Raw genomic sequence first — 24,362 nt, 5'->3', positions numbered from 1 at the left:
TTCTTACATTCACACAATGGTTTTGGTGCAAGGCTAGGGCACAGCAGTGCAGCAGTCCCATGCTGATTGCACGGCCCTGGGTTAACAAGGGAAAGCCAGTTGGAAAGGATTTCAGACCAACTCTGTATATCAGATAAAATGACTGTAATCTTTAGCAAGAGGGGAAGAAGCAAAACACAGACATACAAGGCATTCTCATCATCAATTTGTGACTGCTGACCCTCTCCGAAAGAGGATATGAATTCCCTTCTTTCCCACCTCCAGCCACCACTGTGAATTCCCCATCACTATGGCTTACCCCTGAACCACAGAAGCGTCCCAGGCGGGGTGCAGTGCTGTCGTAACCATCATAGATCTCCATGTAGTCGTACCCACAGTCAGCTTCTTCCTCGATCTCAAATGTCTGGAATATCAGCTCCACCCCATAACCATCTTCAGCTACAATCACCCAGTCACAGTTGGCTTGACCTGGATAGTTGTTGTCCCCAAACTGAGCATGGGAATACAGCTCCTTAGTTTGTACTTCAGCCTTTAAGAGCCCACCACACACTGAAGGAAGAAAGGGCACAAAACAGTCTCCTCAAAGGCCCTACCTCACAACAAAGACTTGCCATCCCACTTTTGGGCCATCTGTGGGAAAAGAAAACCTCCAGCATATGTACAACAGGGAAGGTAACTAACCACTGCACCTAACTAAGACAAAACAGTGAATTCTTCAGTTACCCATGAATCCAATGACCCACACAGTGTAGAGAAGCCTGATCCTTTTGGTTTCTCTGCCGCCAATGAGGAAGATGCCTTCTCTCACATGCACTGCTGCCCAGTCTACTTCGTTCATTTAGTGGCAAAGGTTGCAGAAAAGTGAATCTTGATACAACACGCCCACCTCTGGGCTGCCACAAATAGAAGATTAAGCTTTCTGTGTCTGTTCACAGCACATCTCTGCTTCCATCATAGCCAATCTAGTATATGTCCATTCTGTGTGTGGGTCAATATACCTGAGAGGCATCTCTTGCTAAGCTAAGCTGTATCACCTCATTTTCTGAGGATTGATGAGGAACAGATGTGGCAGCTGCTCAACCATCTTCAATTTAAACAAGTGAAGATGAGTAGGAACACCTGATGTCAGTAGAACTCTCAGCTAGTATCTATGGTATGATGTCAACAATGGTCTGAGAGCTGGTTAGCACAATTTACAACCAAATAAAACTCAGGCTAAGCTCCTTTTGCAGAAAAGTGTGTCTGATCTTGCCTGGTAAACAAAACAGTGAGATCTGATGACACCTCATCACACTGGGATATTGGCAGGGAATCAGCTTACCTGTGCTGTGTTTTGCCTGGAAACCTTTTCTTTGCACAGAAGCATCAGAGTAAAACCTAAGGAACATCTTGTTAGTAGAAGCTACCACAGGGTCTGGTTTCTTGCTGCCACAGAAGCGACCAAGGATAGGTGACTTGCTGTTGGGCCCATCATACATTTCCAAGTGGTCATAGGCGCATTCTTGGTGCTGTTCGATCTCAAACTCATTGAAGGTCTACAGTAAGAATAAGGAAAATGGAAAAGACACTTACAAATCTGAGAATGTTTCTCCCCTTGCACTCCCATTCACTGATCACTCACTACTTTCACTCGGTGGCCAGATGTTGCAGAGATATTCCAGGTGCACTCCTTCCGGCTTGGGTACTTGTCAGGCCAGTTTGGACTGCTCATCATTCCCTCTGCACTGCTCAGCTTATGCTCACAACCAGCTTGAGAAGGAGAGAGATCATAAGACAGAGGCATCAAGGTAGGTCTCATACAGGCACTGCATTACTGAAACATCCTACATGTTCCTTTCTGTCCACCAAGACCCTAAGCATGGCAGAACTAGGGAAGGCTTCAGTCACTGGAAAAAGTCTTTCAGAATTACTGCATAATTCTGGTGGGTTTGTCCCCAGAAAGGCCTGTATGTTTGGCATCCCCTGCTGCAGCCAGACTAGCTGGCTGAGATAACTGATCAGCTGGTGAAAGAGACCATCTTATTCCCCTGAGCCCCATTAACCTCACCTGTACCCTCACTCCCAAATGTATTCTCCTGCTCCTCCGTCTCATCTGCCCTGCTCCCAGTGACAAGGTCTCCAACCCTGCCACTGTGTAGACTGAGAAATGGATCCTGCTGAAAACAAGCCCTGACTTTCCTTTCCCTAACTAGTTTTTCAGCCAGAAGGGGCTTTTTCAGTGCCCCAGACTGGTACGGCACTTGGCTGCACAAACTAGCTTCCAATATAGGGCAGGAAGCATTCTGGTTCAGATAGTGTTTGTGGTAGCTCACCTTTCCTGAATGCAGAGAGCAGGGACTTACCTTCTTTACAATCGTGGCCATTTTCATGCAGCATAAAGCCATTTCTGCACTGGCATACATAGCTTCCAAAAGTGTTGATACATTCATGCTGGCAACCACCATTGTCTTTGGAGCATTCGTCCTTGTCTGGGCAAGATCAAACCAACAAATACAGAGTTACCAGCGAGAAACAGATGACCACTGTCACCAGTTGTGAATCCCATATCCAGACTGGTGAATACAAACACAAACCTCCAACCTCTGTTGATGGATTTGTCCAGTCATCTTATTAGCCCAGACACAGTTTTCTTCAACCATTTTTCATTCCATAAGATGTACCACAAAAATGTTTTATTATATAATGCAGGTTTTGAATGATTAAAAATTCCTTATCTAAAAGAAACCTATAGCAATGCCTTTTTCTTTTAGAATAGGGACCAGGAAAATAATCATGCAAACTCACTAGCGTATGCAAAAATCTGCTGGTCAATCTCTATATTTTCAAGTTTCTAAATGCTCTGATGAGCCTCCATCTTTAAGCTGCTCTGTTCAAGAGCACAAGCAGATAGAGAAGAGGATCTAAGGTACGAGCTGCTATCTGAAGCTGAAATACGCCCCAGATGTTCATTGCTGTATATTCAGTTCTATGCTGAGGCCACAGAGAGACTGTTTCTCACCCTGACGGGACAGCAGCCCATGCATAGTTCAGAGAAAAGGGAAAATAAAGATACTTCTATCCCACCTTTCTCATAAACAAATCCAAGGGGGTTGGCTCTGAAAAAATCAGGGTTACAGTAAAGGCGATGAAAGGATCCAGAAAGCATAGTGAAAGACACTTGTTTTAAGTGCCCTCCCACTATAGAGTTCCCTTGACAAGCTGATTCCCTGGATCCTGGACCTCATTAACCTCATCTGACTCCTCATTAACAAACACATTTCTAGATAAAACACACTCCACTTCACCTTTCCTTCTTCTTGTTAGATTTAATAAGCCAAGCCCCTTGCCCTGATTCTACTGTGCCACTGTCTTAGCTCAAGCTCATTTTACTTGATCATCCTCCTCAAAAATATTAACACTCTTCAGCCTCTGCTGAAAAGACAGCATGGAACTGAACGTCGATTTTCATACAATGCACAGTTAACCATGAGAGCTCCCTGCCAACAAGGTGCATCACTGAAACCAAGAGGTATGGAGGAGTCAGAACTTCCACTAGTATGCACAGCACCGATGGAAAGGATTGCTGCATAGAAGATGTCTAGAAATTTTCTAACTCCCCTAGTTTCAGAGAAAAAGAGCTATTCTTAATGACACCAGGGGCACAGAGAATTTCTAGGATCAGGTTCCCCATTCTTTCCACTGTGGAGGGACAAGAGGCATTGACGAAATTCATGCACCTTGCTGACATCACATTGTGAAATTGGACCATACACTGCACGGAGAAACCAAGATGAAGGATGACACAGCACAACGCAACTATACTTTTTAGATGCAACTATGTCAGGAGGTTTAAGATAATTTACGAAAAAATGAGAGGTTCAGTCAGAGGAGACAAGACACATACCAGAGAAGAAGTGGACTTTGAATCCTTTCTTGGATACTGTGTTGTCTGATTTGAATTCCAGTCTCACGTTGTTGCTATGTGATGTGATTACTTCGGGCTTCTCTGAGCCACAGAATTTGCCATGCAGCTTGGAGTCAGAAGCCAACCCACTACGAACCTCGACATAGTCATATTTACACACCTGCCAAGACAGAAGGCAGTCGACTCAGAATAGAGCATTTCAGAGAGGGGACAGAGGCTTGACTGACAGGGAAAGAAAATAGCCATATACTCATACACACTCCTAATTTCCCCAAAATCTCTTTTGTCAGTGTTCTTACCCCATTCCCTTGTTGCCCCAGTCTTACAGCTGGGGTCTGTTTATTAGAATAGTAGGGTTTCCATTTAATTTAGCTAAAATAATTAATCCCACCTTATTCAAGAGCCTAGTGGCATTGAATGAACTTCAGCAGCCTCCTGAATTAAAGAAGAACCATTTACAGTGGAGGAAATGAAACCTGAAAGTTTTGTTCTGAATCCATCCTTTCCTTGGCAGGGCAGAGAACAGATTCTATGGTTATTTTCTTTACCCTTGAGGAACGCTACTTCTTTGTTCATTTCCAATTATTTTCCTACAAAGGCAGCCTAAGGAAGGGTGGGATGGGACACCTATTAAGGATGGAGAACACCTACGATTTTGCAAAACTGGCTGAGAAAAGAAGCCCATCTATAACAGAACAACTTTAATTCTCCACTCCCTAGAGAAAGAAGATTCAGACTTCAAGGAGAACAATCACTGTTATTGGCTTATTATAGCAAGGGTCGGGAAACAACCAGAAGCTCCACCAGCAAGTCAGACTCCTCTTGCTTGTACCCAAAGGATTTACCCAGTTCCAAGTTAGCCAATAGTCACAGTTCTGAGATGCAGGGATTGGTTACGTACGTCATTGCCTTCCAGATCAAACACTTCAAACTGCAGAGAGATCCGGTATTGAGCTGGAGCTACCACCTGCCAGACGCAGTTTTTGTTAGTAGGATATTCCTTGGGCCATCCAGGGCTAGTAATGGTCCCGTTGAGCTTGGTGATGAAGCCCCCACAGGCAGCTGGAGAGGCAATAAATGAACACAAGGTTTGCTTAGTTCTATTCAGACACAGAGCTGGCCATACTGTTAGCTGGGAAATGAGTCAGACCCTGACTGGTGGCACATTTCAAATCCCAGCCTGCAGAACAGGTTGAAAAACGTTAGGAGTTGCAGAGAAGGCAGAAACATTACCTGCTACAAACCACCAGTGAAACACACACAGCCAGGCAGCGGCCCTATGAGTCACCTAAAACTGTGTAAGATTGAACTAAATTTTACTCTACAGCCTTGGGCTTACTATGGATCAGTTGATTTAACATGCACAATACAGTTGTAATGGTCAGCTTGGTAAATTCACCCACACTCAGTCTGACAAACCTTATTAAGTTTAACGGTAAGGATTAATTAGAGAGCAATGGAATCTCCTCGGGAAGACACTCCTGTCAAGACACACCAACAAGCCTGTTGGTGGCTTATTTCAAGTAGGCTGCATTTTCACCAGGGAAAATTGAAGGTAAAATCAGAGACTTAGCTTTACTCTCTCATTTCCTTTAAAAATTCAGGACATCTCAGTTTCACCCTCTTGAGAGAGGGAATGGTTTTTACCTTTAAGAAATTGACCTCGGTTTGCTCTTTTAATGCAAAATTCTACTTGCAACAAAGCATTTTTTCCATGCTGTTTCTTTGGAGTAATGAGATATGGCTAGATCTTCAAAATCCACGAGGTTAAAACCTTCTGTGCCTTGTTCCTGGCATAATTTTGCATTAAGAGAACTAACCCAAGGGAGCAGCTTCAATGCAAAAAAGTGCAGCAATTGTTTTATGGACTTGATAGAGCAAAGAGTAATATAAAATCAAGAGTGTTGTAGAACCTAACAAAACAAAAATTGCACAAAGCATTTGGATTTTCACCAAAACTTTCCAGCTCATTTGCTTATTACTCTTAGCACCTCACTAGTTTTAGCAGAGGTAGAACAACCACTTCATCTGGGGGACAATGAGGTTGCATTTACATTCCCCTCCATCAGAGTCAGCAATGCTAGGCTATCTGCCCACACAGACCATCTGTGTTCTGCACGAGAGCAGGTAGCAGTGACAGAAAGGGGAGCCCCACCGTCCTTTCCACAGATCTGCACGTGCTGCTGTCCACTCCGTAACAAAGACATGCTCTGTGCTGAGGAGGCAGGATAATATTAGGCATCCAGCCTAAGGAAGCCAAACCAGGAGCTTTAGCTGTCAGCTTCCAATGTTCCCCCTATCCTATATGTTATATCATGGGAGATCTGCTCTGACCAAGAAGGACAACAGTTTTTAGAGGGATTTAGCAGTAGACAATCACTCTATTTTCAGTTTTTCACCCTAAACTTGATGTTAACAAAATAATTTTGGGGGGAGTTGATTGGGGGGGGGGGGGGGGGGGGGGGAGATAAACAGAACCAGAGAAGATGAAGGGAAAAGGAGAATCATCTCCAAGCTTGTTCAATTCCTTTGTTAGCTGTAGTACCCACCCTACGGAGAGATGCCTCTATCTCTACATCACCCACCTTCACAGCTCTTTTTATCAGCTGTCAACTCATAGCCAGGCTCGCAGGTGCATTTGTAGCTGCCCAGTGTGTTCTCACAGTGCTGCTCACACCCGCCGTTATCCGGCAGAGAACATTCATCCATCTCTGTCAGGAGGAAACCAGAACAAGTCATACTTTTCCCTCACATTCCTCAGGTAACACTTTTGGACAGAAGGATAGTACACAGAGATTTCATTTTCTGGTTTCTGTTTGTGGATTCACTATGAAGAAAGTAGAGCATTCCTTTGTTGCTCCACGCTTGGACACAGTATAATAGCTTCTAATCTGGCTGTTAAATTACGCGCTTGAGAGGAAAGAGAGGTGTTCTCTCCTACAATCATAAAAACAAACAAACAAAAAAACTGTAAATAGTCTTCACAATGGGAGGGACATGAATTCTCACGTCCTGGCCGTGGGCAGCTACATTTCACTAAGTATTGTCTTTCCACTAATATTTGCCATCAGGTAGAAAGGCACAACGTGAGCATAAGTCAAACACATCACAACTAATACTTTAACCATGTACAGAATATGTATGCTTCAGTCATATAAACAACTTGTTACCAAAATGAAGATAAGTAATGAAGCACAACCTTAGAGCTTTCCCTTGAGATATACATGAAGGGTTGGACAAGAAGTAATTGCTCTTCATACCTTCTTGACGTTCTCTCTTGGACATGATCAATGACTTACCCTCTCTGAGCTGCTTGCAGGTTTATTTTCTCTGAGAAGTTAGAAGTTACCACTGCAACTTGTCACAAGGCATAAATTTCAAATCAATTTTTGTTTTGTTTTAAGCTGAGTTATTTTCTTTCAGTGTTGTATGACATATGATTTATGCTCTATTTCTTTCATAGTATGTTAGGGCAAAGCTGACCCATTGGCTCAATCAGGTATGGGTGGTAGTCTGCTGAGTGCCTGCAGAGACATGCAATTTGTTCGTTTATTTTGTTCAAGAACTGGCTGGTACTCACTCAACATCCCTCTGGATATGGAGGTAGTCTGCAGACTTCAGATCCCAGCTTGGAATTCCACACAGACTATGGGTATGTCTGCCCAGCTTTTGCAAACCATCATCAGCTCTGCCCACAGTGCAAGTTGGCTAGAAAAGGTGTAACTGTGGCTACTGTGGTGCTTGGCCCAAGCAAAGACACTTACGTTCCTCAGCTGGACTGACAAACAGGGACTCAGCAACACCCTTAACATCCACAAGCTGCATTGTTCTTGTTCACACATGCAAGTTTGAGCGGACTTTGCAAATTCTAGTCTGCACAGACAATACCCATGTCTGCAACTGTGCTAACAATTCACTCTAAGCAGTTTTATACCCCTGCCACAATCACCCTGCACTACCAGCTCCTGAAAGAACCCAACATGTCTTGAGGAAGAAATACTATCTGTATCTCTATGGAACCTGAGAAATTTAAACAAGTAAATCCAGGCGCTCTGAGAATTGTCCAGGGGCTGGAATGAAACATCACAGTATTTGTCAGTGATCTTGTAAGCACCCTTAATACAAAGGCACAAGTTGAATTAGAAATAAATAAAGGACTTATGCAATCCAAATATTGGCATTGCAGCTATTAGGTACTACCTCACAGCAACCGCATCAGGTATTTTCCCAAGTAGTTATATATTTGGTTTCTGCCTCTGTCAAGCCACCAGGGTGCTGGTAAAGAACCATGGCTTGGATCCAGCTCTTAAGAAAAATCTTTGTCTTCATTCGCCTCTTCCTGAAAAGGATCTCAGATTAGGAACGTGTTTGTTTCCAAAAGCATTCTAATTTTTTCCCTGGGATTCTACTTATATTTCAATTTACCTTCTCTCCAGAAGATACTTTTGGAATAGAACTAAAGCAGAGGGTTATTTTTAACACTCTTTATACAGTACTAATGCCTTCTTTGAAAATATCAGTATCCACTGGCACAGAAAAATGGGGGTCACATTCAATCTAGTGGAGTAGCGTGTGATAATTTTCTGAAAGACTATGTAACAAGTGAAAATAAGATCACAGGCTAATACGTGTGTTACTCCACGCAAGGTGCTAGTGCCTGCGCTGGTGATGACCCATGAAAGAAAGGCTGCCCTTTTTCGAGCGTGATCATCAGTAAGGTGATGTTCATGCCTCATCATCAAACCTTTCTATAATCTCAAAGCAATTTGTGTATAGACTTGATTTTGGCAGTTGTACAGGTAAGTCGAAAAGCTTTGAACTAAAAGCAGATAAAATGCTAACTTCATTTTGGCAGTAGATTAGGGGATGAGTGGTCCCCAAGTTCAACCTTGAGAGGTACCAGAGATCACATACCTTTGAAGAAATTTGCTGCAAAGCCTGCTTTATTGATGGTTGCATCAGATGTAAACTTCATCCATACTTTATTTGAGCTGGACTTGATATCTCCTGGCTTCTCGTAGCCACAGAATCGACCGATCAATGGGCTGTATTCAGTGAGGCCATCTCGAATCTCCAGGTAGTCATAGGAACATGTGTCATGCCATTCAATCTGCAAATAGAAAAGGGTGGGCCTGTAGCTCACTAGCATGAGAGCTGAGTCAGGATCGCTACCCAGTTAGACACTGGCCAGAGATCAGCTTTGAAAGCAGCATCCCAAACTGGTCACAACTAGCTGCATGTCTCATGGCTGCTGTTACTACTGCAGCTGAAATCACATTCAAATACGAATACATCTCAGGTCAACAACTATTTCATGGCTACCCTCCAGTGAAACTCAGTCCTTGACTTTTTCCATGACAAGCTACTTTTCCATGAGAAGCTGTAAGTAATAGAGAAGAGCAACTACAAACAAATGTGCTCAAGGAATGGCCTTGGGGTTATAGTCAGGGAGTAGCGGTGTCAGCTCTTTCTCGGACAATCACAGTAAGTGTGCACAAGCCACAGCAACCAATTAGCTAGATGGGATTTATGGACAAACCCAGGTCCTGTCCACTCCCGACTGTGACTAACACATTAGTAGTCAGAAATAGATCATCGAGCACCTAACTAAGAGTGTAAGACATCCTATAATAGCAGAAAACCTTTTTGAGCTTTTCAAGGACTGTCTGCCATCTGGAAGTGTGATGTTTCTTTGGACAGTCACAAACACCCTGAAATCTGCCAAGTCCCTGTAACGCCAATGGGAGGTTTTTTGCTTGGAATGTGAACATTCAGTTTCATTTGACCAGAGTAAAGTATTAAGGACTCCTGAATCCCTTACTTAACATAATCAGCAATTTTGTGCCCATTCTTATTCTTCCTATCTGGACTAACAGTTTTTGAAAACTCATCATATTTTAAACTTGGCTTCAAAATTTCTGAGCAAACTTCTGGTGAGGATAAATAATGTTCTGAACTTTTTTTTTTTTTAAAGTATTATTATTTACATTACTTCCCTTTTAATTTTAAAGGATCTAGAGAGCTTAAACAATAAGTATTCAAGAGCTTACAATGGCATTTCTCACCTCAAAGGCTTGGAACATGATTCCTATGTGAAAGCCCTCAGGAACTGTGATCTTCCAGATGCACTCTTTGGAAGGTCTGTAGTCATCTGGGTAATTAGGAGATTGGATCTGGCCAGCATCTTTGTGAATTTCTCCACCACAAATAGCTTCATAAGAAACAAGCAGCAAAAACATGACATTGCAGGGGTAAAGCCTGCTCCATAGCTAGCATTCTTCCTCATTCAAATCTGTATCGGTAACACTTCTTGCACAAAGGCAACACAAATGTCATGGCAGGTTTTAAAAATCTAACATTAAGTCTTTAATAGCATCTCCTGTCTTGCTGTACCAACCTCTCTAGAAGGTGAACTCACTGAGACACAGAATTTTATGGATTTGTGTGTTTCACACTCTAGGTCAACTCCATAACTGCTTAACACCTGCAATCAGCAATAAGGACCAGGAAAAGATGGAAGGAAAAAAAAAAAAAAAAAAAGAACAGCTGCAAATCTAATCCAACCACAAGATGGCAGTATTAACAAGCGTGAGTTGAGCTGTTCACCAGGAGACCTTCAGGCTGACTACTGCGCATGAAAAATTTAAGTTTGTGCTAGATGAAAAAATGAATAAATTTAAAGACCAAGAACAGATAACTTAATACAAAATCTGGTTTCATACAAAAATAGCAGAGACCTCAAAGACAACAGCAATTCGGCATAGTGGCAAGCAGGAGAGGTGCCTGAAAACTGAACGAAAGCATCACCCCAGTCTTCAAAAAGGGCGAGAAAGAGGACCCAGGGAACTACAGGCCAGTCAGCCTCTCCTCAGTCCCTGGAGAGGTGATGGAAAAACTCATCCTAGAGGAATCTCTAAGCATGTGGAAGACAAGAAGGTGATCAGGAATAGTCAGCACAGGTTCACCAGAGGGAAATCATGCTTAACCAACCTAGTTGCCTTCTGTGATAGGACAACTGGCTGGACAGATGACAGAAGAGTGGATGTTGTCTGCCTGGACTTCAGCAAGGCTTTTGGCACTGTCTCCCATGACATCCTCATAGGCAAGCTCAGTCAATGTGGGCTGGATGAGTGGATGGTGAGTTGGACTGAGAACTGGCTGAATGGCAGGTCTCAGAGGGATGTCATGAGTGGCACAGTCTAGTCAGAGACCTATAGCTAGTGGTGTCCACCAGGGGTCAATACTGGGTCTGGTATTGTTTAACTGAGTAATAAATTAAATCAGTGACTTGGATGAAGGAATAGAGTGCCTCCTCAGCAGGTTTGCTGAATATACAAAACAGGAAGAAGTAGCTGATACTCCAGAGTGCTGTGCTGCTGTTCGGAAGGATCTCAACAGGCTGGAGAGATGGGCAGACAGGAACCTCTTGAAATTTAACAAAGGCAAGTGCAAGGTCCTGCATCTGGAGGGAGTTAGCTGTACAGATATGAGCCTCCTTATGTCCTAAAAATTGCTCATAGCAGGTAACATTGTCTTGGTTTTGTCTTGTGAGTTGCTGATATTTAACTGTAATCTATTTAAAAGAAGTGCTTCACTAGTGCAGTGCTAACTTCTTAGAGAATCAGAGCTCAGGCACAACCAAATAGTTGCACCTGAAAATCAGCTGCAGAGCACAATTTAGATCGCAGTCCAAGTTCACATATTCAGAGCTACAAGTGGTGCTAGAACCTCTGAGGCACCCTTTAGTGAACTGGTTCCCCACCTAACAGAAAGAGGACTATGAGAGCAAAAAAATGACAATGTCTTTTACTTTTTCATTTTTAACAGCCATAAAATTGTCAGCCTGCAAACAGTAGTTTCTCTATCCATGGCAGTAGTTCACACTAATATTCAGTTGAGTGGTTAACTGTACTGGAAGAGTTTTACTGCTAAATGGAAAAAACATCTGTTGACAGAGTCTGAGAAAGCAATAACAATGATAAATTTGAGGCTGCCAGCAGTGCTATAGGACAAAACCACCAGCATCTTCTCCATTTTGAATATAACAAAAGAAAAGGAACAATATGACTGAAAAAATGAGGACACTTTCACTAAACTGACTTCCTGTCTTTTACTATACAATAATTCTACCATTACACAGCTACGTGCTTCTACCTCCTTTCTCCCATCTATTTAAAACCTTAGAGACAAGAACTGGAGGAATCTAATCCAAAAATCAGTCCTCACCCACAGAGCTCCCAGCAAAGTTTGAATGCGCAGAAGTTTAGATGCATTCCCAGAAAAGAAGAGGACAGAGAAGCAGTGGTAAGACCCACCTTGACTTTTCAATATGTGAGGGAGAAGAGTTCGAAAGAAAAGGAGTAACTAAAAGCAATGCAGAAAACTTTATGACAAAAATTAACAGAAAATTAAAGACTTCAGAGCAGTCTCTCTTGGAAATAAAAATTACCCTTATTGCCTAGACGCAGAAGTCACAAAGCATCAGAGCAAACTACCTGACAATGAAGGAAAGAAACAAGCTATTACCTATCTGCTGTTGAATCAGAGGGAAATTGGGATTACGGAAGATTTTTGGAAACTCTCCCACTTCTGCACATAAAATATCCAGAGAGATGCAGACAATCTCATTACCTGCTCCTCTAATAGGATGAGGCTGAGTTAAGAAAAGAAATAAGAAGTGGGCCATCACTGCTACAAACTGGCTTCCACCAGTCATAACCTGTACTTGCTCTCAGAATCGGCAATAGATTTCCCACCTTTCCAAAGGGAAGTTGCTTACAGGAAAGGATTACATAGAAAGCTGAAACCCCGAAGAAGCAGGAAAATATGAACAGTCAGAGGGACGCAAAGTCTGACCCACTAGATACACATACCACTTTCATTTGCTCTCCTCAGAAATTAAGTGAAGCAATTATTGCTCATCTTTAATGAACCTATAGGGGTCACTTATTCATCAACATGATATAAGGATATACGGACAGTTATCCAAAGAAAATAAAGTTTTGCAAACTGACTTTGGGTTGTAGCAAATATATATATATAAAAGAATACTTCAATATCATTTATCAATATAAACCATGATGCCATATGAACACACATCATGAAGAACAGAGAAGATGCTTCCCAAGAACATTCCTTACGTTTCTTTTTTCTTTCAAAGTTAGAGCAGATACAGTGGGTTATCCTCCAGTGCTAAGAACTAAGCTGACTGGCCCACAAAAGCAATAAACCTAAATAAAACAGTCTATTAGAGACCCACTAGTTTGATCACTTCTAATTCAAGCAAACTACCATAAAAAGGGTGTTACAAACCGCGTGGTCCAGGCAATAGCTGCTTCTCAGGAGAAACATAAAAATCAGGCAAGCTACCTCTGCCTCTGGACAACAATTCCTGCAGAAACCAGACATTTCTCCTATGTAAAGGATGTGCCAACCCCACACTGTTGTGAAATCCTCATATGCTTTATTTGCACCTCCCCAACAGTCCTGCATTTTCTTTGCTTTCCTCTGTTATTATCATTATTCATGAATATTCTGGACACTCAGCACTGAGTTTCCAATGTCATGCTTGTTCCTGCAGCTGCAGAAAGATGATGTATCGTTGGTACCATTCCACTCAAACTCACTACTGCTGAGGACACTGGTACTTCTAAGAAAATGCCTGATGCTCAGAGAACAATGAAGGCTTTTAATACAACTTAGCATTGTTATTGTCAAAAATAAGCATACATGGAAAGGGGATGTTACTAATGACTTTGCTTCTCCTCTGAAGCTGTCTCAGCATCCCAGTGCCATGCAAACTTTGAAAGTACCTGATCTGCAGAAAATCCACCATGCTAATTTCTAATCTTCTTTAAGTAAATAGAAGGGAGAAACCAAAGAACAGCCTTTGCATTTGAGTTAAGCAAAAAAACACCAACAAAATAAGCTGCATTAAGTGATGTAAAGTATATGACCTAAACCAGAACTTTGTTAAATTACTAAAAGCAACCCTTGCTACACATAGTAAGCCTGCTTGCAGAGGCAGGTTAGGGCAAACAGCACCCTGGGCTATGAATGGAAGCCACTGCCCTGTGCTGCTATCCTATCCTATTCTCCAGAAGAAATGTGATGATCTAGTTGGAAGATCCATACCTTGGTCTGCTGAAACAGCTCACAAATTCTGCCAATTCCCATAAAAGCAAGAGCGGGTGCTGTGTCTAACTACATGGTGAAGCTGAACTCCTACTGACCCCATAAATCCTTGCATCCTGTTCTGACTGCTCCATGCAACGCGACACACTTCTAGCTAAAGGCTGTACCTTCATAGACCACAAAGAAGCCTTTGCCCAGGATGTTACTGCTGCTCCGGAACTCGATCCACAGCCTGCTGTCCGTGGAGATTACTGGTTCAGGGATCTTGTCGCCACAAAATCTACCTAGAAGGCAGGAAAGAGACGATCAAGATCTCCTGGCTGACTGGCAGCACACCTACTGGTGGCAGGCACCTGTGGTTCTAGGAAGCAAAGACAATCTGTGGTTAAAGGAGCAGTGGTTGTGTAAAACACCCTTTCACTCCCACCACGCCTACTTTTGGAAGACTCTCTCTTTTTTCCCCATTAATTCTAATCCTCTTCAATTATTAAATACAGATTTCCTTCAGCTGGCAGGAGAATCCCGTAATCATAGACGCAGCTTTTGTTACCCTGGTAAGTTCAAAGGGGTTCTTGTTTTAATTACATGATTGGGCAAATGAACTGACAAAGGTGGAGAACCATTCCCTGTCCTGGAGATAGGACATTGGGAATGTCCTTTCCACCTGTTAAATGTTGGAAACTCCTTCAGTTATTTGCACCCAAGACCAAATTGTCCAAGTCAATCTGAGGGCAGGATGTGGCTAAGATGATTATGCGGAATCTCTAAAGAACCATCTAACACAGCTCATTCTGTTACTGGTGCTAAAAGTCCCTTATCTCATCCTCTGGTCTTATTCCTCTAGTAAACCTACCTCTTTGGGGTTAAACCTTCATAGTCATTCAATCTCTTTCCCATTCAGTATCTTTGTGACCAAGAACCTTTTTAGTCCATCATGCACTCTGCCATGAGCTCTCTGGTATGCATCAGCACTGGTATATACCTGAAACCCTCAGCAATGGACAATCCTAAAACAGACCAGCTGCAGAAGGCACCTGCCAGAACAGCCCAAACCACCTCAACAACCCTCACTCAGTTCTGGTGTTCCTCTGCCTGTCCCAACCAGAAGCTCCTCATGGAAACAGAGCAAACACTAAGTATGTACAAAGAGCACATGCTGCAAACACAGTTCTTCACTTCAGCTGACACCAGCAGGGCTATGTCTTGAAGGCCTTAGCACCTTGTCCGACTGTATTCCCTGTAGGAGTTTGACAGGGGCAGAGAGCAGTTACTTGGGTTAAAATTCAGTCAGGACAGTAGTGATAAGGATCCTGATCCTGGCCTTGTGAAACCAGATAATCTTTCTTCTTTGAAAACCTTCCATTGGGTGGAAACCTGGTTTATGCTTTAGTGGCAAGACAACACCTTAGTTCCCACTAGCAGGCTGTATTAGTGGTTCCCTACACTGGATAAAGAGACGGATTGTTCTAGTTCTATTGACTGACAGGCAGAGAAGACTGCGACATTCCTGCGTATGCAGGGAGAGTGGTTGGCATGAATCTTGTGCATTAGAAACCGAGAGACCCCCTGTGTAGTTGTCTGCACACAATCAGCTGTTGCCACTTTTGTCTCTGCCCACCTCATCATCACCATTTGGCAGCCTCGGGAAGCTGATAACCTTCAGGGATGCAAGAGTTCTGCCCCCGTGACAGGCCAGTCAGGGCAAACGAGAATGCACAGAAAGGGAGTTGCGAACTTTGCTTCTCTCCAACAGCAGTTTCACCGCCAACTTTTTCCCCTTGTGGAGTCCCTCACTCAAACATTAGTCCACACCTGAGCTATACTCAGCTGTTCTGTTCTGAGCCTCTGCGCCCCAAAGCTGCCCAGCACTGCTGGGGAAGCGTGACACAGGCCTACAGCATAACAACACCATCTCCCATCTTCACTCCCCAAAAGGATACTAACAAACAGCATCAGTGCTGCAAAGCTCCTTCCTCTAGGGTCACTGAGCAACTGCCTCCTGGATTTATACTTGCAGTTTAACAAGGGTGTCAAGGAGAGGAAACGCAGATGAAGAACTACAGTGAGCAAGCTCCTCAGAGCATGATAAAGGGCCCATTCATAAAAAGTTATATACCATTTAAAGGCTGGGTTTTCACACACTTCCCTGGGAAAATATGCAGCGCACATGTACTTTTTTTTCTCTGCAAGAAGTCCATGCTTTCACAATTCACACTAATCCCCCTCCCCGCCCCCTGCTGAATTGCCGTCTGTCTGCCTCTTCCGAGCTAATTTCATGGGCTCAGCTCCTTGCGGGAGCTGTGGCCACTCAAGCAGTGTCTCATTCCAGATGGAAACACTCACGAGTACACCTGCATGAAGGTGACAGGGAGGTGGCTTGGCTTCTGAAATACCTTCAAATTACTTGGCAGAAAAAAAATAAATAATGGGGACCTAAGTTAAAGCCACAGGAGCAATGTTACCTGATGTATGTGCAGCAGAAAACAATAGCTGCTACCAACCCCAAAACAGACAGGAAGCAATAAAAACAGCTGCCAACTCCGTGCTGAAACACAGACCCACGGAAACCTCTAGAGAGCAGTCCAGCTCCAACCTAAGAACTCCATTCTGTATTACAGCTGGAATTTCCCATGGGGCTAAGGTGAGCATGGCACCTAAATTTCCATCACCCCACTGACCTCACACTAGCACAGATATGTGCTGCAGCACTGGGTACAGCACCTCTAACGCAGCTGGTGATGCTACACAAGCTGATTGCTTCTTTCCTTTTGGGTGGAAATAACTGTTTGCATGTAAGGACACTGAAGTGAGAAGGTCAGGATAGAGCCAGTGGCAAAGCTGGGAAAAGTAAGAGGGAACTTTGACTGCCCACTCAGGGTGGGAGAAAACTTGCAATTATGATAGCAGGAGGCAGAGGAATGAATAGGGAGGACACTGAGGAGGACCTGCACTTTCTTGAGAACTTTGGGAGCAGAGGTAGAAGAGAGCCCTTGCACAGTTTGATATCCTAGGCATAGTGAGTAATCCTCGGGCCCAGAGGCAATTTCGCTGCTAAAAGTACAGAGGCTCAAAGTACAAACGGCCGTGAATGGAACAGGCTGCCCAGAAAAACTGTGGATGCCCCATCCCCAGAAGTGTTCAAAGCCAGGCTGGATGGGCCTTTGAGCAACCTGGTCTAGTGGGAGGTGTCACTGCCCATGGCAGGGGGATTGGATTTAGGTGGTCTTTAAGGTCCCTTCCAATTCAAACTATTCTGTGATTCCATGATTTGTATTCTTAAGGAGAAAATTGCAGGAGCTTGGGCCAGGAGCTATATGACTGCTTCGTTCTTATCATCTGATGGTTCTACTCAGATCTTACCAAAAAAAAATAATTGTAAAGCTCCAGAGACCACATTTCTAATCCCAGCCATACCCTTCACTCACTTCCCTCTCTGCCTCACTTCTCGAGCTAGAAAAGGAATAAAGTCTTTGCTACCAAAAGACTTGGAGCATTGATCATTTGGTGTGAATACAGCACACTGACATCTCTGGACGGAGACATTAATACATGGCCAGTGCACTGCCTGGACACAGGCTCCTTCCAGGTAAACCAGCTCCTTCCAGGCTGGTTTATGGTGTTTTGTTTGTTTGCTCTGTTGTTTTTTTCCCCCACAATAAGCTTCAAGTAGAACACACAAAATGCAATTAATACGAAACAGCTACTCACCCAGTAACGGAGCCTTCCTCCAGTAGCCATCACGCACCTCCACATAATCATACCAGCAAAGGCGACTTTTAAATAAATCCATTGATGTGAAATTCAACATAATCTGAAAGAACAGATTTGTCTTTGGAATATGAACTACTTTAAAATGAATACCCTATAGATTACATACTTCATCTTCGCTACAGCGTGTATGTGAGTATGCAGGAAAAGATAGTTGGACAACTGGTTGGAGTTTTAAACCAGCTTTCCTTGAAAAAAGAAGGCTTCTCAACGAATTTTAATTATACTATACAGTACATTACAGAAGACAGCATTTTACCATCCATTCTATAGTTCACACAGTCACTGTTCCCCAGTTACTAAAATGCTACTAAAAAGACTTTTTTTCTCTAAATTAAAAATGAAATCCTTGGTTTTGATTAATGTGAATATTATGGAGACACACATTTCCCCAAAATACATATGTTTGGGGTTTATTCCCTCATATAAATGTTTCCACTAATTAACAGCTGATTTTGCTGACAAGCTTCCACATTCTGACACTTATATTCACATAATCACTGTGATGCAATTATGTTCAATGGCTTTACAGAACAGAGTTCAGCAAGAAAATGTTGTCCCATTTGTCTCCTTCCTCTGTAACAAGGATTACTGGCCTTGCTCTGGGCCTAAGGAAGTCACTGGATGGGATGTATTTGTGGCATTTTTGTCTTTGCACAATTTGACCCTCATATTAATTTATATATATTGTCTGCCACAGAAATTGTTTCAAAACCTGGCCTGCTCTTGGTACCTTTTCCTCCCTGCAAAGCTCTCCCTGAGGCCAATGAGGAAGACTCAAAACAAGTAAGCTCTGCTATCCTTTGTTCATTCGAGTCTCAGTCCTAAGCATGTCTTAAGGGTGGTCCTCAGCAAAGCTGCTCTGCCACGAAGCTCCCAAGCCAGGCCATGAATTATTGCAGCCTGGTACGACATGAAAGGCTGAGGGGCTGGCACTAGTGGATTAAGGAAAGGTTTCATTTTCACAGGAAGATCAATATCACAAAAGGAACTGTAAAGTGGACAGAGCAGCTAACCGATGTAGAGCAGGCCTCAGCATTTCAAGGCTGGGAGCAGGGGTCCCCTGACAGGGACGCTATGCCCGTATGACAGGGGCAGACCCCTGCTGTCACTCATAACTCCTCAGCTCCCTGCAGGGCCCCATCTTGCTGATCCATTTTATGTAACTCATCTGACCAGCATTTGGTTTGAAAGGTGACTTTCTCAGCTCTCAATTCAATCGGATATACCAGGTGGCATGCTGAGTAGCTGAGGAAACTGTCCAGGCAGGGTCTAGCTGTGATTTGAGAGAAAGGATCAGAGATCAACTCACAGCCCAGACCTGCAAGGGGGCTCTATTCCAGAATTACCTCTTCTAAGGACCACATATTCCTGGTCCCATCTCTGGGAGGACAACAGCAGTGCTCAGGAGCCTTTCCAGGCTTCATCCCTGCACATCAGGCATGCAGAAATGTGCAGCACAATCTTTTGGCAGCTACTAACAATGTCATCACATGCAGAAACACACGTGCAGAAGTGCAGAGTACACATTGTCCTTGCGTGGCACCTACCTTCTCCCCCGGGGTCACCGAGATTCTCCAGACACAGTGGGAATAGGAGGGGTAGCCATTTGGAAAGCCAGGGGCTGAGAAATTCCCTGTTGTATCCTGCAACGTCTCTCCACAAGCTGCAAGAGATGGGAAAAATAACAAAACAGCAAAAGGAGTGACTCTCTGAAGGATATTGGGGTCTAACGCAATGTTTGCAGATGGCTGCTATGTACAGGTTGGTGGCTTGTAGTCTAAGGATTTTCATTCATGGTATTGGCACAAGGTCAGCTACCACCTGAGACCTCACCAAAGGATATGATGTGAAATTTGTCAGGGTTCCTGGGGTAGAAGATCATAGAATCATAGAATCATAGAATATCCTGAGTTGGAAGGGACCCTTAAGGATCATCAAGTCCAACTCTTGATACCGCACAGGTCTACCCAAAAGTTCAGACCATGTGACTAAGTGCACAGTCCAATCGCTTCTTAAATTCAGACAGGCTCGGTGCAGTGACCACTTCCCTGGGGAGCCTGTTCCAGTGTGCAACCACCCTCTCTGTGAAGAACTCCCTCCTGATGTCGAGCCTAAATTTCCCCTGCCTCAGCTTAACCCCGTTCCCGCGGGTCCTGTCACTGGTGTTAATGGAGAAAAGGTTATACTGTGGTGCCCAGAACTGCACACAGTACTCGAGGTGAGGCCGCACCAGCGCAGAGTAGAGCGGGACAATCACCTCCCTTGACCTACTAGCGATGCCGTGCTTGATGCACCCCAGGATACGGTTGGCCCTCCTGGCCGCCAGGGCACACTGCTGGCTCATATTCAACTTGCTGTCTACCACGACCCCCAGATCCCTCTCTTCTAGGCTGCTCTCTAGCGTCTCATCGCCCAGTCTGTACGTGCAGCCAGGGTTTCCCCGTCCCAGGTGCAGGACCCGGCACTTGCTCTTATTGAACTTCATGCGGTTGGTGATCGCCCAGCTCTCCAACCTATCCAGATCCCTCTGCAAGGCCTTTCCACCCTCATTCGAGTCCACAACTCCTCCAAGTTTGGTGTCATCAGCAAACTTGCTCAAAATACCTTCTATTCCTACATCCAGATCGTTTATAAAAATATTGAAAAGTACCGGCCCTAAAATGGAGCCTTGAGGGACCCCACTGGTGACTGCCCGTCAGCCTGACGCAGCCCCATTTACCATAACCCTTTGGGCCCTGCCCGTTAGCCAATTGCTCACCCATCGTATGATGTTTTTATTTAGCTGTATGGTGGACATTTTGTCCAGTAGGATCCTATGGGAAACCGTGTCAAAAGCCTTGCTGAAGTCCAAAAAAATCACATCAGCTGGTTTCCCTTGGTCCATCATACGGGTGATCTTATCATAAAAGGAAATCAGGTTAGTTAGGCAGGACCTGCCCTTCACAAACCCATGCTGGCTGGGACCAATGACTGCTTTGTCCCCCAGGTGAGCCTCAATAAGTTCGAGAACCATCTTCTCCATGATTTTACCAGGCACTGACGTGAGACTGACAGGCCTGTAATTGCTAGGGTCTTCTTTCTGACCCTTCTTGTAAATCGGCACAACATTTGCCAGCTTCCAGTCTTCCAAGATAATCAGTAAAAGGACACAGGAGAAACAGCTTTTAAAAAGGCATACTTCTTCTTTCATCTTTACACACAACAGCACTTTCAAGGTTTCAGCCCCACTGAGGAATATCTCATCCACTGATAGAACAAAAAATAATAGCCCCCTCCACCTTGCAACCCCAAGATTGCTGCCAGTGAATCTGTTTTCCCTTATTACCTGCTTCTCTGTGAAGTTCACCCTAGTTTACCACTGTTAAGTGTCTTTTAGGTTAAAACATTGTAAAAAAAAGCATGACAAACCCCAGTGACTCCAGACTTCGGCTGTCCAGCATCTACCCTGATGTCACACAGCACAGGATAAAATACGAACACCACAGCTCACTCTGCTCCCCACCTTCCTGTTTTTGTGTCCTGCTGCAGCTGATGAAATGTGGATCCCAGAGTGACTTTTGGGAAGCAAACAGTTTGCATATGTTCCTTTTGGGAACTGCAGCTTCCAATGTGTGGGAAAGCAACAACTATTGTAGTTCCTGTTCTCTGCGCCTGGAGAACTTCACTGGAGCAAGGAATGACCGTGTATATGCCCAGAGCAGCTGACTGCCTAGGTTGCAGAATCACACGTACCAAAGTTCCTATCCCCTTCCTTGAGAATATTCACTAGGCACATGCAAACACCCATTCCAAGGAGCGGGGACCTTAGCTTGCCTAATTTCAGGTTGTTCTTTTAATGTCATAACCCACTGATGTTATAAAGCTCCCCTTGAGCTGCAGCTTGGTTTCCTCAGCGATGGTAAGGAAGTTTCCAAAAATCCCGTGTTAAGTAGCAGTGCTTTAAAAGATCTGACAAGACCGAACATCTGGCTCCCTTTCTCATGGAAATGTCAGGGGATGTTCCTCGGCCTCATGCTATCACACACTCGCTAATTTTTCAGCCATGATCACTATTAGATGGGCGGGTCGGAAGCTGGAGGTGAAAAGAGACCCATCCCATTCAAAAAGTTTAATATCTTCAAAAAGGAGAGAGGGAGTCACGCAGGCCAGAATTTCTTAATTTCCCTGAAGTACTTTGACCCACATTTTGACATGTCAGACTAGATGAACAAAGGGCAGGGACACAAAAGGGTTTTTTTTTGTTCAACCAAGCAGCTCCTAGGGTTGCTCTGGAAGGTAAGTCACTACTAGGAACAAGTTGCACATATTTCAAGGCACAGGTCAGTACAGGCTTTGGCAAAGTGATTTCTGTCAGGAAAGCCAAAGGTATTTAAAACTACTAGAAAGAAGCACCACTGAGGAAAACAGGCAGGAAAATACACGCATCTGCCCTATAGTAAGAAGCAAATAAATGAGAGTTCAAAACCTACACCATGCTCCCTCCTCAAGTTTGAGCCCTGAGAACTTCCCTTACCATTATGCAACTACAAAGGAGCATTGCACAGGAAGTTTTAGTTTCAAAGTACCCTGCAGAAATAGCTTCTCTCTCCTCAGACTCTCCCAGCATGGTAATGTCATCTCTAATCTTCAGGTGGGCAGAGGTGGGCTGGTGGTAAAAGGTGATGGCCTGCATGCACTGGAGAAGAAATCTGGACAATTATTTTCAGAACAAGCACACTTGTTTCCACCTCTTGAAAAGATGCAGCGCCTTGCTGTCTGTGGCATAATCTGTTAGGATATATTTCCAGCTTCCAGGATGCTCCTGGGACTCTTAAGCAGGAAAAACATGATGGCCCAACAGATTAACACCTCAATACTTGGTCTGGAGCGGCCACCAGCTTAGGATTGTTTTAAGAATGCCAACATCTGACAAGGTGTCTTAGTAAACAGGGGATTCCAAGTCCACAACTGACCAAGGTATACACGTGCTCATTTTCTCTGCTCAAAAATCTATCTAAACAAAGCTATCCCCATGAAATTATAAAGAAACTAGGAACACACACTATATTATCATAATGATGCAGGATAAAGAAGACTGCTATGCTCAGCTGAGCCACAGTGAAGATTTCTGACAGCCCAGACCTAGTTCTCCTAAGTGTAATTACACAGTAACTGGAAAAAATGTGTAATTATGGAGCAGGTACTAACACATCTACTACCAAACGCTATTCTGCTAGAGTCATGACCTAGCTAACTATCTACATGTTGCAGAGGAGGCTCTCCAGACATGCTGGGAGAGGCTGGCCCTTCAGTGCAGAGGAGGGTGATTGCCTGCATGTGCTAGGGGAAGCAGGATACTAACAAGCAACACATATGTAGGTGTGGAGCACAGTCTCTTGCAGAGGACACCAATAAGCATTACAAATGTACTCTGCTTAGTATCAAAGAAGACAAGAGGTCCAATAAGATTAGTGCTTGGTGCTTCTGGGATCCAAGAAACTGAGCCAAGGTGGTTTTTGCATGTGGTTAAGAGGCTATTGCACACCCAAGCTGCTAGAAAGGAACAGGGGTGAAAACCAAAGCAGAGGAAGTGAATACTTCAAAACTCATTTGTAAATGAAGTAGTTGAGAAGCAGGCACTTACTGTTCACCAGTACATCTTTTTGAAAATTCACAGGGAATTGGATGGGATAACAATGCAGGACCATTCTCAATGTAACGTATAACCATTATATAGATAGCAGAGCCATACAGGCCTGTTTCCTTTAGCACTGGACAGGACAGCAGGACAGGCTGAACAGTGACTATATTCATCAAAGCCTCTACTATGCAGCCATATCAAAACCGGCGTTTACTGCAGTAGAATTCATCTTGCCTTCCAGAAATTCCTTCAGCAAATTTCATCTGGTTCCACCTGGCTTGGCACTAACTTTAACCCAGCAGGTGTAAGCTTCAGGGAATTAAAAGCAATTTAAAACAGCAAAGTTTTAGATGGAAAAGTTAAGACAGCCCAAAATGTAGCAGCCAAAAGTCTAATGAGTTGGAAAGCCATGTCTCTTATAATAGACAACAGTCGTTCTGGCTCATACCAGTGCACGCTTGTAACTCTCCTTCCATCATTCTAGATTTTTTTGGCAGTGGGGATTCAGACAGATACTCTCTTACTAAACAGGAAACCACCTGTCGTTCAACTCCTGGATCACGTGGTTGTGTTTCACCTAAAAGTCCTCAGCTTGACTACTGAACAAAGTTGTCCTTAACCAAAAATCTCAGTCAGATCCTGCTTGAACATACAACCAAGCCCCTTGGTTTTGAACTCCTGAGCTTTGCATTTTGCAGAAGAACATTTTCCAAGCTACAGATTCAAATTGCAGCTGCAGATGTCTGTTTCATTAAAAATACTGCACCCCTTCCCTTCAAATGCAACCTGTGTATAAATTTTGATGCGAAACAAAACAAACAAAACAATAGATATTTGAAGTAAGTTGGTTTAGGAAGCTTAAAGCTCTGATCATTCTGCTGCCAAATATTTTCTGAACAGAAATAACTCCTCTGCTAAGTTTTGTGGAAAAAA

General features: G+C 43.8%; 1 protein-coding gene across 20 annotated transcripts in view; it reads right to left on the bottom strand.

Moving 5' to 3' along the window:
- Positions 1–24,362, bottom strand: part of TLL2 (tolloid like 2) — a 94,449-nt gene that overhangs the window by 11,523 nt on the left and 58,564 nt on the right. For 18 of the 20 annotated variants that reach the window (XM_067000359.1, XM_067000360.1, XM_067000361.1 and 15 more), the window contains 12 exons: positions 19,357–19,472; positions 17,747–17,849; positions 14,206–14,322; positions 9,970–10,115; positions 8,819–9,014; positions 6,490–6,615; positions 4,806–4,966; positions 3,884–4,064; positions 2,343–2,468; positions 1,622–1,749; positions 1,322–1,535; positions 299–549 (listed from right to left, as the gene is read on the bottom strand). In XM_067000359.1, the coding sequence (XP_066856460.1) occupies positions 299–549; positions 1,322–1,535; positions 1,622–1,749; positions 2,343–2,468; positions 3,884–4,064; positions 4,806–4,966; positions 6,490–6,615; positions 8,819–9,014; positions 9,970–10,115; positions 14,206–14,322; positions 17,747–17,849; positions 19,357–19,472 (1,865 nt within the window). Of the gene's footprint in view, positions 1–298; positions 550–1,321; positions 1,536–1,621; positions 1,750–2,342; positions 2,469–3,883; positions 4,065–4,805; positions 4,967–6,489; positions 6,616–8,818; positions 9,015–9,969; positions 10,116–14,205; positions 14,323–17,746; positions 17,850–19,356; positions 19,473–24,362 lie in introns of those variants that run through there. The other 2 variants (XM_048069140.2, XM_067000362.1) reach the window with 2 other exon arrangements.

Source organism: Anser cygnoides, chromosome 7 (assembly GCF_040182565.1).
Source record: "Anser cygnoides isolate HZ-2024a breed goose chromosome 7, Taihu_goose_T2T_genome, whole genome shotgun sequence".
NCBI classification, from domain to species: domain Eukaryota; kingdom Metazoa; phylum Chordata; class Aves; order Anseriformes; family Anatidae; genus Anser; species Anser cygnoides.
The sequence above is the reverse complement of the archived record's forward strand: the minus strand, read 5'-3'. Positions and strand labels throughout refer to the sequence as shown.